Genomic DNA, 19,271 nt, shown 5'->3' with positions numbered 1-19,271 from the left:
TAGTATATTATCCTCCATTATCCGACCTTAAACACTTGATCCTTTTCTCGGATTCAAGTTCCACACGCGCTTTGAAGATTTTGAAAACTTCAAATACATCCGCCTTCCACTTGATTGGATACACCCAACATCTCCTGGAGTAGTCGTCTATGAAGGATACAAAATATTTTGCACCTCCTAGGGATATAACTGGTGCTTGCCAAACATCGGAGTGGATTAGCTCCAAGATAGCTTTGCTTCTTGCTTTAGAGCTCTCGAACTTCAATCTATGCTGCTTACTTGTAACACAATGCTCACAAAAAGGTAATGAAACATTTTTTAACCCTGAAAGAAGATGTTGATCAGTAAGAATCTTTAAACCTCGTTCCGACATGTGGCCAAGTTTTTGATGCCACATCATCGTTGATTCCTCTATAAGATTGTCTGATGCAACAGCTGCTTCTCCTTGTAGTTGTGTTTCTCCTTTAAGCATGTATAGATTGGCTGCTATCTTTTCAGCTTTCATCACAACGAGTGCGCCCTTGGTTACTTTGATGATCCCATCTTGAATGTGAATCTTACATTCACGGCTATCTAATTGTCCTAAAGACAATAGATTTTTCTTCAGGCCTTTCACGTGTCGTACCTCCTGGATAGTGCAAACAGTACCATCAAACATTTTTAGTTCGATAGTACCAATGCCAGCAATCTCTAAGGCATGATTATTAGATATATTAGGCAGTTGAATTATTCTTGTAACTGTATCCTGATGTGTAGGATATTTTATAGCTTGTTATCTTTGTAAATATCTTATGCAATTAATGAGAATAATTGATTTTCCCTAATTTGGTATCAGCTAGCGTTAGGATCCCCTCAATCTACGCTTCTTCTTCGCTTTCTTCGTTCGTTTTTTTTTTCCGATGGCGAACTCCTCTGAGCGAACGATTAGCAACACTGCTATCACTCTCCCCACAGCCACTCCCAATCACCTAAACTCAGCACACCACTTCGTATCAATTAAACTCACCACCCGCAACTTTCTTTTTTGGCGGACGCAACTAGTCCCCTTCCTCCGCGGACAGGGTCTGCTGGGCTTCGTCGACGGGGCTACACCATGTCCGCCGGAGGTGATCTCTTCTCCGGCAACCACCACTGCCAGTGCGTCGACAGAGGCCGTTTAGAATAATTGATTTTCCCTAATTATGATCATCTCCCATGAAGACGGATCCTCCAGAGACAGGTTTATATTCATGAAACCATTCTCTTCATGAAGTCATATGCCATGTTGCTCCGGAGTCCATGAGCCAAACATCAGCTAGACTTTTTTTGCCTTCAACAATTGTTGCTGCTTCACTTAATAAAACTTCGCCTCCATCCGATGTACTCACAACACAACCCTGAGCATTTGATGTCTCAGAATTTTTGCCTTTGACCGCATCCTTCTTGAGCTGCCAACACTCAGTCTTGTAGTACCCCTTTTTGCCACAGTGAAAACACTTGACATTCTTCTTACTCCTCGATTTTGATCTACCTCGATTGTGACTCCCACTGGAGCCAGGCTCCCTTGATCTTCCTCTTGTTATTATCAACGCCTGAGTTTGTTGTGAGGTTCTAACGTTATCTTCTATGTTTTTGCGCCGACTTTCTTCTTGAAGAACCGCAGCTGCAATGTCATTGAAGACAAGTACCTCCTTATTGTTGACTACATTGATAATGAGTTGATCATATGAATCCGGTACACTTTGGAGTAAAATTTCAGCACATTCACTCACGTCTATTTTATAACTCAACGCCGTGAGTTGTGAAAATAGAGTGTTGAGAGTGTTGATATGCTCAGTTACCGTGGATGTCTCCATCATCCTGAGAGTGTATAACTTCCTCTTCAAGAAGATTTTGTTGTGCAGTGATTTGGCCTCATACAAATTTATGAGAGTATCCCATATCTCTTTTGCCGTACTCCTCTCACCCACACTTGATAAGACTCCATCAGCAAGCGCTAAGTGAAGATCGGCAACAACATCGCTGTCCATTTCTTTCCACTTAGCATCGTCAGTGAAGTCGGCTGGTCTTTCTTCAATTGCTTCTAAGCAGTTATTTTTCCTGAGAACTGCTTTCATTCTCATTTTCCACAATGAGAAATTATTCCCATTGAACTTTTCAATCTCATACTTTGCCGCCATTGTGAGTGGTGTTCTTGATTCAAATCCTTAACAATATATCTAAATAGTATCATATAATAGAACACTCCCGGTCTTGTGAACCGTACACCAGGAAAATATTTCTGGAGAAGAGAGGTCAGTCACAAATGGACTGCTTAAATACCAAGTCTTAACCAGATCTTTTCCTAAACATGTACAATCACTTTACCAAAATAAGTTCTAACATAAACGATACAATAAGGATATATCAATGAACCAACCTTGGGCTCTGACACCACTTGTTAGGATCGATACGGTTCACAACACCTAATTACAATGGCAACTTGGGCGGAAATATTGAGAATATTTCTAGTGTAAGATTTAGAATAAATCATACACACAATAAGACAATATTGAAGAAGGATTTTTTTGTATTGGAAAAAAGAAAATAATAGGAGTTACAATATACTCTCTATTTCTCTCTACTAGCACTTTCTATGCTAAACTATTTTGAAAGGATACAAGATCGGGAGAGATGGGATGATACCAAATGCCAAATCAACTCCTTATTTATAGTAGAAGGATTAGGCCGGGGTTATTTTGTAGATAGCCAAAAGTCTAGGGACTAAATTGCAATTTCCATTGTCAACAATTGTGGCTGCCCATCCAACTTCTTTCAACTATTTTGTCTACTGATTTGCTGACAACTTTGTTGAATTTGGGTTGCTGCTATCACTATAGTTCCCATGCTACCATACTCCCATGTGTTCCCATGTTTGACTTTAATTACTTACACCACCGTGATTACCGAAAAACAGGCATGGGAATAGGACGTCTCTAGAGTTCAACTCGATTAAAAAAGAAAAAGAGTGATCTTCCGGAAATGCCCCAAGGGCAACCTGTACGCTGGTGCATCGTAGAGGGGAAGCATGTTTAATTGGTGCCGTCGGATGCACAAAATCAATGCACCAGACCAATGCACAAGTTTACACATTAATAATAGTTTGCACCCCTAGGTTCCTCACTCGGCTCCGAGTCATTGCTCCTTCCACATTTTGGCTATCACCGGAACCGGCCACAGATGATGCCTTAGAGCGGGTAGCTTGAGCATAGGTCATCTTGGAGGAGGGATTTCTTGATGCCATTTGGATTCCTTCCTTGTAGAGCTCGTGAATCAATAGTGAAGAGATGAGAGGCAGAGTAGTCCCACCAGGCGTGCCAAGATCTGTACACACAAAAAAGTAAACTTTGTATATATTCACAAAATTCCGTGTACAGCGTGTGTATAATTCAATGCAGGTACAAAATCTCTGTCTAGTCCTCTGATTCTTCACTGACGTTGTCTATGGAAGTGCCTCCGGGATTCAAATAGCGTAGCCTCCGGGATTTAAGTGGCACGTGCCTCCGGGATTTAAGTGGCGTAGCTTCCGGGATCTAAGTGGCGTGACTTCCAACAACGAGCGTCGAGAATTTAGAAGTAATCAACCCTGCAAAATTTCAAAATATATGCAATGGATTCAAGCTGCCTTAAGGTCCTCAAATGCCTTAAAAAGACTTCAAGATCTTCGAGACAATCAATTCTGCAAAGCTCCAAAGTACCTGCAATGGATTCAAATTGCCTGCAAAATCAACAAAAATGCCTTCAAATCTTCAAGCGTTCTTCAATGCCTTCAAGATCTTCAAATGCTCTCAACTCCTCAAGTCTTCAAGTTGCTCAATGCCTTCAAGCTCTCAAGCCTTCAAGTTGTGTTTTGGAATGAAAATGAAGGCTCTATTTATACTAGAAGCCTAACCAACATTCCTCAACAACCCCCCCCCCCCCCCCCCCCCTTAATTAATTAATTAATTATTCTAGAAATTGAACCTTGCCCAGAATCAAGTCTAGGTTCATTATTGTATAATCTAATTCAAATTCAAATTAAATTATAATTATCTAATTTAAATATAATAAAATATTATATTTAAATTATAACTATAATTCAAATTCATATATGAAATGGGCTTGGGCCAATTAATTAATTAATTCAATAGCCCAAATCAAATTTAATTGGACTCGTTAAATTAATTTAATTATTATGGCCCAACTAATTAAATTGGTCCAATAATCGATCTCAATATCGGCCCAATAATAATTTTGTCTGTACATTTATTGGGTTCAAATTTTCGGTGTCTGCAGGGTGGTGTAGTCACTTTTTGTCGGGTGATGTGGAGATTCCAACCCATGATCTTTGACGGCAAATTATGATGTGCAACCGTGTACACCATATAGATTCATAATTTTTATACTATAAATTCATAATTATTGAATTCTATATTCACAATTACAAAACTCTATGTTCATATTCCCAATTATTGAACTCTATATTCACAAATCACTGAACTATGTGTTCATAATTTGATAACTATACAATATAGAAATTATGAATCTACAGTATAGAAATTATGAATCTACAGTTTAGAAATTATTAATCTATAGTTTAGAAATTATGAATTTATAGTATAGAAATTATGGATATATAGTATAGAAATTATGGATCTAATTCCGTGTGCACCTTGCATGGTGCACACGGTTGCACAGCATAACGCTCCATATTTGGCATAGGATTGGCTCTGATACCAAATTGAAGTATGTGCTCCATCTCAACCAAAAGTCTAAGCTGATAATTGGATTATACACTTATGCTTATATATGATATGTTCAACAGAAATGAGAGGGGATGACTATATATATCACTATAATTTAAGGGTCAAGAGTGTCATTTTTCCTATTTAATTCATGTGTGATGAACATGTAATTAAAATGCAACAAACATGACATATTTAGTTCATTGTAAATAAAACATGCAAGTCATACAACAGGAAGTGTCATGATGCTATATATATATATATATATATATATATATATATATATATATATATATATACACACACACACACACACACGCACACACACACACACTCTCTCTCTCTCTCTCTTTTATGTAAAAAGAAATGCTTTTTCTGTGGAGGTCTCTTTTGAGTCACACAGACTCGCTTTTCTCTTCTTTACTTTCTAGCTTTCTTTCTTTCTTTCTTTCTTTCTTTACTCGTGGGCGAGGTAGGAACTTCACCAATTTGTGAACGAATCTATCCGGGCTCGGCATCTAGCTGGCCTAATACTCAATCTCGCCCACAGAACTGCTCTCTTGATTCTTATCTCAATCTCTGTGGAATCAGGTATCTTACTTGTCAGTGTGCGCACCCCCTAACCAGCTTTCCAAGCCCGGCGGGTTGTATCCAACCTAGTAACTGGGGAATATCGACCAAGTTACTTCATAAATCTCTGTCGGTCCTCTTTGACCGTTTCTTTCTTTCTTTCTCTTTTCTTCCGAAAGGACATAATCCTAACGGGTCTCCAAAACTCTATTTTCCTCACAATAGATAGCATATAGATATAGCTCAGGCAACTTCTTTCTCATGCAATTTCTCTTCTCATGCAATTTCTCATTAATATGCAAGCTTTGCAATGCACACAAATCTCAAACAACTTCTCTTTCTCACATTTTGGAAATCAAACATCATGCAATCTTCTCAATGTAAATAGATAGAGATTTTCCAAAATAGATATAGATTTTCGAAATAGATCTTAGGCTTACTTAGAGCCAATAATGCACTTTGCTCAATGAAATAAGCTAACATGCTCTTTACTGTGAAATATGCTCTAAATCTCATTCACTGTGAAATGAAAGTATGCACTGCTTTATGCCTTAAACTCAACAACTTAGCAAAACTTCTAAATAAATACTTAACAAGTATTAGACATGTTTCTCAACTCAAAACATACTCAGATGCTAGCAATTTCTGTTCATGCCAAATTCTCAATAACTTAACAAATCTTCTCAATAAATTATAACAAGTATCTAGGCATGTTTCTCAACCAAATATCAATACTCAAAAGCTATAAACTCAATTACTGATATAGTTCTCAGATAACAACAACAACAGAGTATTCATTTCCCACATTTCCAACTGTAAATCATGCTTTCTAACTCTAAATCCAACGAAACTAACTTCTACTAGTGCGTCGTAACGAGCTCAAGTGTCCGAACCTAAAGGTCCCACGAGTCCCGGTCCGAACGACACATAGCTGAGCCACAGAGGGCCCGGCCAGAACCACCTTTTGGCCTGGCGGAGCTTGTTGACGGGGCCTGTGAAGCCCCTCCACTTGGCTTCGCCAAGCTACGGTCCTCGGCAACGGATCCAGCTAGGATCCGTTGCCTTGATTCGCTCTTCTACGGAGCTAGCCAGCAGTCACGCCGGGATCCGTTGGTTAGGTCCATTGGGTTTATTGGTGCACCATCTGTGTGGACTAGACCCCTTCTTCTTCACATGTAGACAAAACAGATATAACCCAACACTTCCAAACCTCAATAAATCAATCATAGATCATCAACAACACAAAAATAGCTCAACAACCAACAATACCTAGCATTTCTAAACATTTATTTCTCACTACTAGCATTTAACAGAGTCAAAAATCTAGTTTGGGAGTCCATGGTTTATACCTTGTGCTTCTTCTTCTTCTTCTTGTGTGGATCCCTTCTTCCTCTCTATTCAACTACTACCTCCTTCACCACTATGTTTGTTTTCCTTCTTCTACAGAGAGCTCAAACAAGGGAGAAGAGATGCAAAAGAAAGGGATCGGGAGAAAACAAAAGATGTTGTTCTATTTAAATGGGTGCAAAACCCTAGATTGATCTCAAATGATTGGTTGGGGTGAAAGGGTAATTTTTGCTTGCTTCTATAAAGATCAGACAAAGCTTTGTAGAAATATCTAGGTTCACCTTGTATCATGGACCAAGGTTTCAAAAGTAATTTTTGATAACTTGGGGTGAAAAATAGATTTTCTGAAAATAATTTCTAGTTAAAACACTTGGTTCAGGTTTCACTCAGATTGACTTTTTGGGTCAAAACTTGGTACATAAATATACCCGAAACTTAGGATTTTCGAAATAGGACATTCTTCGTGTTGAATTTATTTAAAAACTCGGTTAAAAATATTTAATTCAAATATCGTTTTCGAAATAAAATTTTTGGAAGAGTGAAAATAGCTATTTTCAAATTTTATAAAATAGAATTTAGAAAAATTATTTTTGGATTGTCACACCATGTCTTTCGTAGCTAGTGCTTGATACACCCACTTCCCTGTGGATCGATAACCTGATACTCTGGGTATTATTTGTTTGAGAATTATACTGCACCAAATTGGCGTCGTTGCCGGGGAAGTGGCGTTATATATTGACATTAGTGAAAGTTTTATTCTAGTAGTCTAATCCATTTTTATTTTTATTTTTATTTTATTTTTGATAACCCATAACAAGTTATCTGTTGTTGAGTTGTGATTTTTGGATCTAAGAACTTGGTTATGTATGCGCACACGATCTTTGGGGAAAGAAGGACTGCCTTTGAACCTTGAGATTGAAAATCAAGCCATGTTTCATAGAAAACAGAGAAGGATGGCACATGAATAGTGAAACATCCAACTGAATCCCAATGGAGGTGGGAATGACAATGTAGTAAATCAACCCCCTCCCGCAACAAGATTCATATCTGACTATATTGCACCAGATGTTGAGGAGCATGATAGCATCAATGTCCCAGGTGTTGAGGCCAACAATTTTGAAATCAAGCCGGCTATCTTGCACATGATTACTTTCGATCAATTTGGAGGGTCACCCATGGAGGATCCCAATGCTCATATCACAAAAATCCTAAGAATTTGTGGCACCTTCAAAATAAATGGAGTTCCTCAAGAAGCTATTAAGCTATGTCGTATTTTTCCTTTTTCGGTAAAGGATAAAGCTCATAGCTGGCTCATCTCACTGCCAAACAACCATTTCGTTACATGGGATCAACTACATGGAGAGTTCTTGAAAAAGTTCTACCGAATTTCCAAGACTCAAAGGATGAGGAGGGAAATTCAAAACTTCAAACAATTGGCAAGTGAGTCCTTAACTGAGCATTGGGAAAGATTTAAGGAGCTAATGAGGCAATGCCCACACCATGGGATTCAAAGTTGGGATTTAATGATGGCATTTTATGAGGGTTTGTTTGATAATTCAAGGATTTTGGTTGACGCTTCTTCGGGTGGGTCATTCACAATTTTGGAGCCAACACAAGCCGACGAACTATTGGAGAAAATTGCTATGAATGAATCTACTTGGTACTCGGAGAGGTCTTCACAAAAGCTTGTAGGAGGCATTCATGATGTAGAGCAAATTCCCCCGCCTTATCAGCTAAGGTGGATAATGTGGTTTCCATGGTCCAAAAGCTTGCTCAAATCACCCTCCAAAAGCAAAATGTGAGTCATGTTTCTACCCCTTCTACTCCTTTGGATCAAGTTTTGATGTGTGATCTTTGTGGTGATGGACATAATTTGGGAGAATGTCTCAATGATTTAAGTTCTCAATCCCCTATGGAGCATATTAATTTAGTGGGATACAATAGACCTCCACAATAATCCTTTCAACCTCAAGGGGCCTATAATCCAAATACTGCAAGGAACCGCCTCGGTTTTTCACGTAGTAACCCAATGGGGGCTGCCAATACCCAACATTTTGTTAATAAAGGTCCACCATGTTTTCAAGAGCAACAATTTCAAGGTACGCAATCTTAATCTTAATTATCCACCACAACCAAACTTGGAGGCCATGATGAGTATGTTGCTCAAGTCCCAGTTGCAAAGTGAGGAGAGGATCAAGCAAGTGACTGAGAGGTTGGATCAATTGAGTGCCCACAATAAGATGCTAGAGAACCAACTTGCCAATCAAGAATCTACATCTTGCACCAAAGTCACAGGAAAATTGCCCGCTTGCACCAAAAATCCTAGAGAACATATCAATGCAATTGTTACAAGGAGTGGCAAGATACTTGGAGAACCATCTCCTCAAACAAAACATCAACTCCAAATAAAATTGTTGATGTAGAATTTGAGGAAAAACTTGAAGAGGAAGAAGTTGAGACGTCGGTTGTGAAAAATAATCCACAAGTTCATGATGAGGTAGAGAAGCCCGTGAGAAGGTATGAACCACCATTGCTCTTTCCTCAAAAATTTCAAAAGCAAGCAAAAGAGAGTAGGTGGAAAAAGTTTTTGGAGGTGGTTGAGAATTTAAAAGTTTCTATTCCTTTACTTGATTTACTTTCTCAAGTCCCTTCTTATAGAAAATTTTTGAGGGACATTCTTTCAAAAAAGAGAAAATATGGGAAACATGAGATGGTTGTTGTGGCACAAGAGTACCGGGATTTGACACCTGGATTAGGGAGGAGTGTATTTAAGCATAGAGATTCACAATCCCTTGTGTTATTGGAGGCCGTCCTATAAAGGGATCCCTTTGTGATCTAGAAGCTAGTGTTAGTGTCATGCCTCTATCACTTTGCAAAAAGCTAAATTTGGGAGATCCAAAACCAATCCAAATTACATTGCAAATGGCGGATCAATCCACTACATGCCCTATCAGAATTCTTGAGGATGTCCCTGTCGGTGTTGACAAATATTTTGTACCTTGTGATTTCATTGTGATAGCTGCTCAAGAGAATTCAGATATTCCACTCATTTTGGGGAGACCTTTATTGGCCACAACTAGAGCATTAATTGATGCAAGAAAGGGATCAATGATCATTTACTTTGGGAAGAAAAAGTGGAGTTCAATGTTCTTGAGGAGAAAAAGTCTAATGGTGTTGGAGAATGCAGCATGCTTCATCTCATGAACTGGGATGAGGATAACCTCGCGGATCAACCGGGTTGAGCACTCCAATATGAGGTTACGTCGAGCTAGCGACGTTAAACTTAGCGCTTCATGGGAGGCACCCCATGTTATCCTTTATATTGCTTTCTAGTTTTCGTCTTATTTTAGTTTTTATTACTTTCTAGTTCGTGATATTTTATTGCTTTTAATTGTTTCTCCTTTCTCTTGTTCTCCTTTCTTTGATTTTGGATCGATAACCCCATACTCTAGGTATTATTTGTTTGAGAATTATATTGCAATCATACATACATACTTTGACTTTCATAAATTTATAATAAGCCCAAAATTAAAGAATTCCTCACTCAATTTCTTCTAAGATATTACAATAAATTCCCAATTGTTATATCGTGTATCAGGATGCACAATGAATTGTGCGCCCTGGACAAAACGATGTTATTTTGTATCTTTTACGAGTAGATACCATCTAAGATCCTTCGAGTATAGTAGTTTTGTCACGTTTAGTCCTAAACTTTTAAATTACCACTCATGGTCCTTTGATTTCAAATTGTTACCATTCGTAGTCCAAGTTAACCACCCATGGTCCTTCAACTTTCAAAGTTTAACCAGTTGCGGTCCTCTTGGAAGGATCATGGGTGGTTAAAATTTTATAGTTGAAGGACCATGGGTGGTTAGCTTAGACCATGAATGGTAACAATTTGAAAGTCAAAGGACCATGAGTGATAATTTTAAAGTTTAGGATTAAATGTGACAAAATCACTATGCTCGGAGGACTCTAGATGGTATTAACTCTATCTTTTAATTAATGTTTTTTTTTTTTTTTGGAAATTCTGTTTTCTGTTTCTGCCGATACATAATACACATAAACTCTTAACATAAAGCACATAAACTCTTAACATAAAGCACATAAGCTCTTAACATAATACACATAAACTCTCAACATAATACACAAATTCTTACATAATACATATATACTCTTAACGTAATACACATAAACTCTTAACATAATACACATAAACAAAATTTAAAAAAAAAAAAAAAAAAAAAAAAACTGTAACGGGATTGGACAAACGGAATGTCTGTCGCGTCAACTCCCCACCAAATGTCGTTGTTTTGGGCCAAGGTGTACAGTGCATTGTGCGCCCCGGTGCACGATATAATTTGCCACAATTTCCACTTCAATTCGTTGAATGCATTCAGTGATTTCGACAACTTCTTCAGATGTTTCATCACTCTCTTATGAACTTTAAACCGTTCTTAGCTTGATGAGAGCTTTCAACACTTAATTCTTTAGACCTTCCCACGCTTTCTTTTTCAGAGCTTTCATTATTTGGCAATTCAACCTTGAAAAATAATTGAAAGTAAGTACAAAAATAAATAATTAAATTATACATGGAATTAGAAGGCGAAAAACTAATATTTTGAAATAAGGAACAAGAATTAGAGAAACCTTAGAGCTTTCCAGACTTTTTTCTTTAGAGCTTTCCACATTTTCTTCTTCAGAGTATTCTACAGTTTCCTCTTCAAAGGCTTCATTATTTGGTAATTCAACCTTGAAAAGTAATTGAAAATAAATACACAAATAAATAATTAAATTAATATGCAGAATTAGAAGGAAGAAAGCTACAGTAATATATTCAAATAATGAACAAGAATTAGATAGAAACCTTAGAGCTTTCTGTGCATTCTTCATTAGAGCTTTCTACCGTTTCTTCTTCAAAGCTTTCATTATTTGGCAATTCAACCTTGAAGAGTAATTGAAAATGAGTACACAAATAAATAATTAAATTAACACGTGGAATTAGAAGGAAGAAAACCACCCATCCGTCTCTTTTGTTTCTCTTATTTCGTTAACGAGATTTGACTAAAGTTATTTTTAATTTAATTTTTCATAATATTAAGCATAGTATTAGAATATAAAATTTATATATTTAGAAATTATATTAAAAGTATTATTAAATATAAAAAATAAATTAAAAAATAATTAAAAATTACTAAAGAAAAAATAAACAATGAACAAAGAGTCAGTTTGACCAGTAAATAGTAAACAAGACAAGCAAAAAGACAGAGGGAGTAATATTTTGAAATAATGAACAAGAATTATAAGAAAACCTTAGAGGTTCCCGTGTATTCTTCTTCAGACCTTTCTACACTTTCTTTTTCCACTGCTGGAAATCATCATATTTCGGTGGTCGGAAATGGCCTTAATCGGGAATGTACACGCAACCCACAAGATACAACCTAAACTCTACTTTCCAAGACGAAGAGACAACCACAAGACACACACGGGATCATACAAATCTCATCCTAAGTCAACGGGATACTAACTTAACCCACATGCAATAATCACGACTCATAACTCCTAAAACGGTACCCGAAATAGCAAACAAGACTCATAAATATCAAAGAGGGCACAACAGGACACGGGGAAACAACAAATGGGGTAAAACGTCACAACACGCCACCCTGTTCCAGCGGGTGTACGGCATGTGGTCAACCACCCGTCGCCACGTACCAGCGGGTGGTCAGCCACTCGCCGGCCACCCGCTGGTACGGCGAGCCTGTACTGGCGGGTGGTCAGGTGGGGGTTCGTCCCCCCACCGACCTCCCCCCCCCCCCCCCCGCTGGTACGATGGTAACTCGGCACTTTTCCCAACTCGGGAATTCCTCGATTACACTCAAAACCAAGTCCAAACATATCCCAATACACAACAACAACAAGGTGGACTTGAACTACAAGAATTAAGCCAAGAAACCAACCCAATTAAATCCCAAATACAAGTACTAATCATGCGAAGGATCAAGAATAAATACAAAATGATTCAAGATCATCAAGAACCTCAAGAACTCAATCATACCAAGCTTCAACGACAAACCCTAAACCTAGAATAACACCCGAGAATGCATAAACCCACTCAAGAGCACCAAGAACATCACAACAGCAAGATTTACAATATAAACCCTACGGACAAGCTCTAAGCATAATTAAATACAAGATCATACCAAGACCATACAGGGCCACCAAGAACATCAAGAATCCATACCACAATTTCCTAAAGACAAGCTCTAACAAGGCACAATCACAAGAACATACATACGATTATCAAAGGAGCCAATAAATAAGACATATCAAGGAAAATAGGTTTTGTAAGACATGAGTTACCTCTTAGCCTTAATCAATCCTCCCTTGGCTATTAAGATTCCTTCCCAAGATTTCCTCATGATTGATTTCCCTAGGCTTGGTGGCGGGGAATTCCTTTGGCTAGGCTTCTTCGGCAATTAGTGTATCTAGGGTTATGATAGGTGAGGGGGTCCTAATTGCTTTCTACTCCCCTATTTATTGAGTTATGAATCCTAATCAGAGTCTAGGTAGCAGAAGGTCTATTTCCTTTATTCTTATTGGGCTTGAAGTCTTTTACATGGGCAAGGGTCCACGATCCATTGTGGACCACATTAATTAATTTTGGGGATCCTAACCAGCTTAAGTCCTTTTTAATTATTTATTAACGGGATTAATTCAATAATTAATCCGGGTTTGAAGGTCGTAATCACATCATAGCTGCATGAACCTTGTCTGCCACATTGTTTACCTTTTCTCTCTCTTGGTATTATATCTTACTCCTGATCATTCTTAGTAGCAAAACAAATTCCAAAACTCTGCCCTCTTCGTCTAAAATCTTCCAAACCTCTCTGTTCAGGGTTTGCTTCTCCCTCTCTAAGAAATCAAACAGACATGGCCGATGCAATGAAAAATATGATAATCAAATTCGACAGAAATGATCATTCACCGGAGAGTGCCCTAAAATATGTGAATATTCTTCTCCAGCTAGCTATGAAGAAGAAACTGACGTTGGACCCTATTCTTCGAGATGAAATAATCGTCACGGTGATGTCAAACTATCTGGAGTTTTATGAGCACTGGTCAGATGAAGATACAAGCACCCTGATGGTGATGGCTTCTGAGGCAGATGATGACATCAGTCCAGCCACCATCGATTCACCAGAAGATGGAAATCGAGCCGGGGCATTTCTGAAATACTTCGCACAGCGGGCTTTAGATTGGGATGAGGTATCTCGACGACAGGCCGATGCTCAGCCACTGTACCTGCAGGCAGCCAAGGAAGAAACACAGAGAAGAAAAGAATTTCTTCAAAACAGGTCAAATACTTCTGATACCCCTATTGAAATTTCACCAGATAAGCATACTGAGCTTTTGTCTACTGCTGCTGAGTCTGGTATACCTTCTGTGTTGTCTGATATTAATCCCTCATGCTCTGCTCCGGGTTTTCTAGAGTCATTGTTGCCTGCTACTACAAATATATCTGCCGATCCACCCTGTTTATCTACTGTTGATATATTTGTGCCTGAAAAATCTGTTGATGTGTCTGTCTCTGATAAAGTTGCCCCAACATCTGTTGATATTGGTGGATCAATACAAGTTGTCTTGACATCTGATACTGAAATACCTGATGCTATAGTCATTGATGACCCTGAGTCCACAGTTCTAATTAAAACCTCTATTCAAATCTGTACGGTTGAAACTCCTCTTAATGAGTCTGTTGTCCACCCCCCCCCCCATCTGAATAGTCTGAGAGTACTCATCCATCTTATCCAAATGTTGTTATCCCCTTCTATACATCTTCTAGTCTGGCTGAGAATCTAGAACAAGTTCGCTATTGTGAAAACTTGTCCAGTGACTCAGTTCCTTTGCCTTACAAAGTGGTAAGACCAAGTCATGTGCTTTCGATTCCAACAAACAGTGATGATGAGAAGAAACTGGCTGAAGTGTAAGGTAATAAGGCCCCACCTTCTGAACAAAATGAGTCTCCATCAGTGGCTGAGACAGCTCACCCATACTCCACAACGTTTAAAATTAGGGAGGTCAATAAGCTTATGGCCACATTTACTGCACCTGGGTCTGAGACCAGCAATTTTGTGTCACCGAGTCCTACAAATAGTTCACCAGTCAAGGAAACACGGAAGTCCAAGAGAAAGGGGGTTCCAGAGAAGGTGGTTGTGGCTACTGGTGATGAGTTTACCGAGTCTACACAGCCGGAAAAGAAGAGAAGATCAGTTTCAACTGAGAAAGCTGAGAGTGATCCTCCTGTCAGACAGGTGTTTAAGAACTTGAGATCTTCTGTTAATGGTAAAGCTCCTGTTGTTGCTCCATCTACCAAAAGCAAGACAATGAGGCTAGCCTGTTACCAAGCCAAGGGGAAGAAGTGTCACCCCTGATTTTGTTTCTATTCCTTGTCTTAAAAGACTATATATTATGTATTCCAAGTTGCAAATGGTTTTCTTATATCTATACTATATTGTACTGAACGAGTAGTGGTGGGTTACTTAGCATTATTCGCTAACAGGTGCTACCCCTTATGTTTTACAGGTACAGAGTAGATCGTTGTGAGCGCACTAGAAGATGGATTAGTTTCGCATAGCTCCCTTTTGTTCCTTAGCTAGTTATGGAGGCCTGTGTGCCTATAGATTTGAACTTGTGAATTTGATACTACATTTTGGATGGTTAAGTACTTGTTTCCTAGCCTGTGCATCTAGCTCTTAGTTAACACTTTTTAAATTCAATGATCCAATTGCACAAAAATGGTAAGTATAGTTACCAATTTGACAGTTTTTCCTAATTTTAAAGATTTAAAAATTTAGATAAAAAACTTCCCTTAATCAAAAAATTTTGGGTTCGATTAATTTACCAATAAAATGTTTGGTTCGGTCAGTCAGGGTCCTACATGGACGCAGGTTTCATTGGCACCAAAAAGCATTTCAATATGCTGTAAAAGAATAGTGAATTGAACAGTGGACTATTACAACTTAGCCATTGGAGTAGAAAAAACATCATAACACACACAGCTGAAATTGTTTAGATCAAATGGAAACCAAAAATAATACTTTCTGTTTGTTTTCTCCCAACCAAAGAGAGATCACCATCCCACCAATCTGGATTAGACTGGACAATTAGTCCCTAAATTTATCAACATTAGCAATAAACTTACAAGCTGAAACACAAAGTGAAGTTCAAATTCAATTGCAATAACACATCAGAATAACCTTTCCTCGGGCTCTTTCTTCTTCAATGCATTCACCAGAATAACTTCTTCAGATTTTTTAGCACACTCTTATCAGCTTTCATCATTTCTTCTTCAGAACTTTCAATAATAGGCAATTCAACCTTGAAAAGTAATTGAAAATGAGTAAAAAAGCAAATAATTAATGAATACATGAAATTAGAATGCAGAGAACTAATATTTTGAAATAATGAACAAGAATTAGAGAGAAACCTTAGTTCCAACTTTACGAACAAGAAGTGGAGCCTTTCCCATTAATGTTCCACTTTTTGCAGAAGAAATCAGCATTGCAGAAGACACAAGAGAAGAATAACAACATTCTAAAACAATTAAATTCAATGTTCCAATTTTTGCAAACTTAATTGGAACTTGTTTCAATTCCCAACAATATCTTAAAACGAGGCGCTCCAAAACTGGGAAATGATTAGAACTTGCATTCCAATGTTTGAGATTTGAACATGAAATAAGAAGTGCCTTTAATTTCCGAAAGCCCTGTTTCGATGGTTCCCACGTTGGGCCACAAAAGGCGAAATCTTTTAGTTTAAGCACCTCAAGGTGCGGCAACTTGCCAATTGTGTCCATCTCCTTCCATGGAAGATAAGTATAACGAAGTGTCAACTTCTTAAGGTTTGGTGGAAAACCTGTTGGTAGATAAAAATGCTCAACTCTTCCTACTTCAAACTTCAACTTCTCAAGTCGATGTAAATACACAAGGCTCCCTAGATAGCTAGGCGCCAATTGGCCTTCAATGAAAATCCCAAGTTCCCTTAGGTTTGGAACCATTTCGAAGTTTGGATTTGCATCAGAGATAGCAACTTTCAACCAATAAAGAGTTTGTAGATCTTTTTTGACTAAGCAAGGGAGATACTGTGAACATCTCTTGTCAACATGCAAATGCCTCAATTGTGGCAAATCCAAAATATCACATGGCAGTTGCAATGGACATTTTTCCATCCATGAAGTAACTATGAAGGTTACCAATTTCTTAAGCTTGAAAAATCGAAACTCATAAAGAGAACTAATGGTACTTAAAGCCAAGTATCTCAAATGAACCAAGTCTGTTATTTCACGAGGCATTCCTCGTGACCATTTAACCAATGATAAATCCAATACTCTTAACAATTCCAAACAAGGGTATACCAACCTGCATTTTGAATGATATACATCTTTACCAAAGCAGAGTATAGAATGGATTTTATCAGGACCGCAATTCCCATAATTCGCTCGAGTGATTGGCCAATGACTTGTTTGACAGCTTAACCAATTACTAGCCTTTAGAGTATGGTTGTCATTGAAAATGCACAATGTATTCCCATCAATTGCATCTCTCACACAAACCTCGTGCACTCGATCATGAATGTTACATGACTTAACTTTGCCGTCAATACTTAGCTCAGTATTTTGAACTAGACTTCTATTAATGAGATCATGCAAGTAACTCTCTCCCATTTCTTCCAAACTCATATTGTTATGTGGCTTTATAAATTCCTCTGCAACCCATAAGTTGATTAATTTCTTAACAGGGATGTCACTGTCTTCTGGAAACACACCAAAATATTGAAAGCAATCCTTCAAATGACTTGGTAAGTACTTGTAGCTTAATGAAACTATTTTTGAAATTCTTTTGTTATTATCATATCTACCAACTCCATCCAAAGTTTGGGCAACATCTCTCCATATTTCTAGAGACCCTTTTTCTTCTGCCAAAAGTCCGGAAACTAAAACAACTACTAGGGGTAATCCACCACAACCGTGAACAATGCGTTCCCCAATTTGCACATATTTTTTGGGAACACATCGACTTTTCCCAAACACTTTCCTTGAAAATAATTCCCAACGATCCGGAAAAGTTCGATACTTCACTGGGTAGGGATTTGTACTTAAGTATTCAGGCACCTCTCTGAACCGAGTAGTTACTAAGATTCGACTTCCATTAAAATTCTCTGGAAGATATCTTTGCATGGCATCCCATGCAGCAGTGGTCCATATATCATCCAAGAAAATTAAATACTTCTGGCCCATCAAACTTGTTCTTAATTTCTTAGCTATCTGAGCCTCATCCATGTTGTAGATTTCACTAGTGATTGGTGAAATACAACGTAATAGACCAATGAGCATCTCTTTGAGGTTATGAACTTTAGACACAACTACCCATGCTCGAATTTGAAAGCTAGCAATTGTAATTGGATGTCCATAGACTCTTTTGGCTAATGTAGTTTTTCCAATGCCTCCTTCCCCAACGAGTGGAATAACTTGTAGTGTCAACTCATATTTTCGAAACTTGTCAATGTTACTATTCTTCAAAATGGTGAAAACTGATCCCATGAAGTATGAATAACAGAGTCGGTTAACTATCTTCTCTATATCACTATCAAATCCTACAATCACTTCATTGTCAATCTTTAAAGCATTTTGGTAGGTATCCCAAATTTTGATGTTCTGTTCCTCAGCCTCTAAAACAGCTCTTCCTTTCTCCTCCAGGATCCTATCTTTAACTTTCTCAATATTTCTTACTATATCTTTCAAGACATAATGAATATGTTCACAAGGCTTAACTGCAGCATTCCTTCCACAGTAATCGTACGTTGCATACATTCTAGTAACTTTATCTTGGACATCTGTATACAGTCTCTGAGCCCTGGTGTCCCCGTCATTCATTTTCATCTTACATTCCACCAAAAAGGCTTGCAGAAAATGTAGATTGTAAGACAGCAACTCAATTGTTTCACCCAGTGGCACAATCATTGATCCTCCAGCATACAAGATTGAATGTACTATGGGCTCTATAAGTTCTTGCTCCGCAGCCTCTACTCTTTTGATTAGAGCGGTTACAGCATCAAAATCCATTGAACTTCTCCTAAGTGTTTCTGGAACTCAAATCAGACTTATTAGTCTCAATTACGTACTTTACTGACCAAGAAATTAAATGGAATGCTTATAACACTAGAATTAAAAAGTATTATTTTACTAGGGACACTTAATAACCACCACTAAAGTAATAAATATTAGCAGCGATTTTAGAAAACAGTGGCTAAATTCGACACACTATTTAATCACGGGGAAACACAATCGTGGTGGTTTGTAATATTTGGTGTAGTGGGTGGCCTGGTGCATGCAATGCAAGATGGGTTAAAATCTAATCTGCTAGCTAATGAATTAATAATTATTATAGTTGCAAATTAATTATTCTGTGGACCTGAGTTCACCTTAATTTAAAAATACACAATTTATATATTGAATGTTCACAATTTATATACTGAATATTCACAATTTACATATTGAATATTCACAATTTTATATACTAAATGTTCACAATTTACATACTAAATATTCAC

At 37.8% G+C, this 19,271-nt stretch overlaps 3 protein-coding genes across 4 annotated transcripts in view; all 3 read right to left on the bottom strand.

The window, feature by feature from the left end:
• Positions 1 to 19,271, bottom strand: part of LOC109172849 (putative late blight resistance protein homolog R1B-14) — a 361,300-nt gene that overhangs the window by 126,239 nt on the left and 215,790 nt on the right. The gene's annotated exons all lie outside the window — the stretch shown is intronic.
• Positions 15,690 to 17,051, bottom strand: LOC109172860 (late blight resistance protein R1-A-like). Its single transcript, XM_019322105.1, has 2 exons — positions 16,150 to 17,051; positions 15,690 to 16,040 (listed from the first exon to the last, which is right to left on the bottom strand). The coding sequence occupies exons 1-2, from the start codon at positions 17,011 to 17,013 to the stop codon at positions 15,951 to 15,953; spliced, it is 954 nt and encodes a 317-aa protein (XP_019177650.1). The 5' UTR covers positions 17,014 to 17,051; the 3' UTR covers positions 15,690 to 15,950.
• LOC109172831 (putative late blight resistance protein homolog R1B-14) lies at positions 17,027 to 18,783 on the bottom strand. Its single transcript, XM_019322056.1, has 2 exons — positions 17,275 to 18,783; positions 17,027 to 17,080 (listed from the first exon to the last, which is right to left on the bottom strand). Exons 1-2 carry the CDS (start codon positions 18,781 to 18,783, stop codon positions 17,027 to 17,029), a joined length of 1,563 nt encoding a protein of 520 aa, XP_019177601.1.

The sequence above is a fragment of the Ipomoea nil genome, unplaced genomic scaffold, assembly GCF_001879475.1.
Source record: "Ipomoea nil cultivar Tokyo-kokei standard unplaced genomic scaffold, Asagao_1.1 scaffold0436, whole genome shotgun sequence".
NCBI lineage: Eukaryota > Viridiplantae > Streptophyta > Magnoliopsida > Solanales > Convolvulaceae > Ipomoea > Ipomoea nil.
This window is presented reverse-complemented; position numbering and strand designations above follow the sequence as displayed.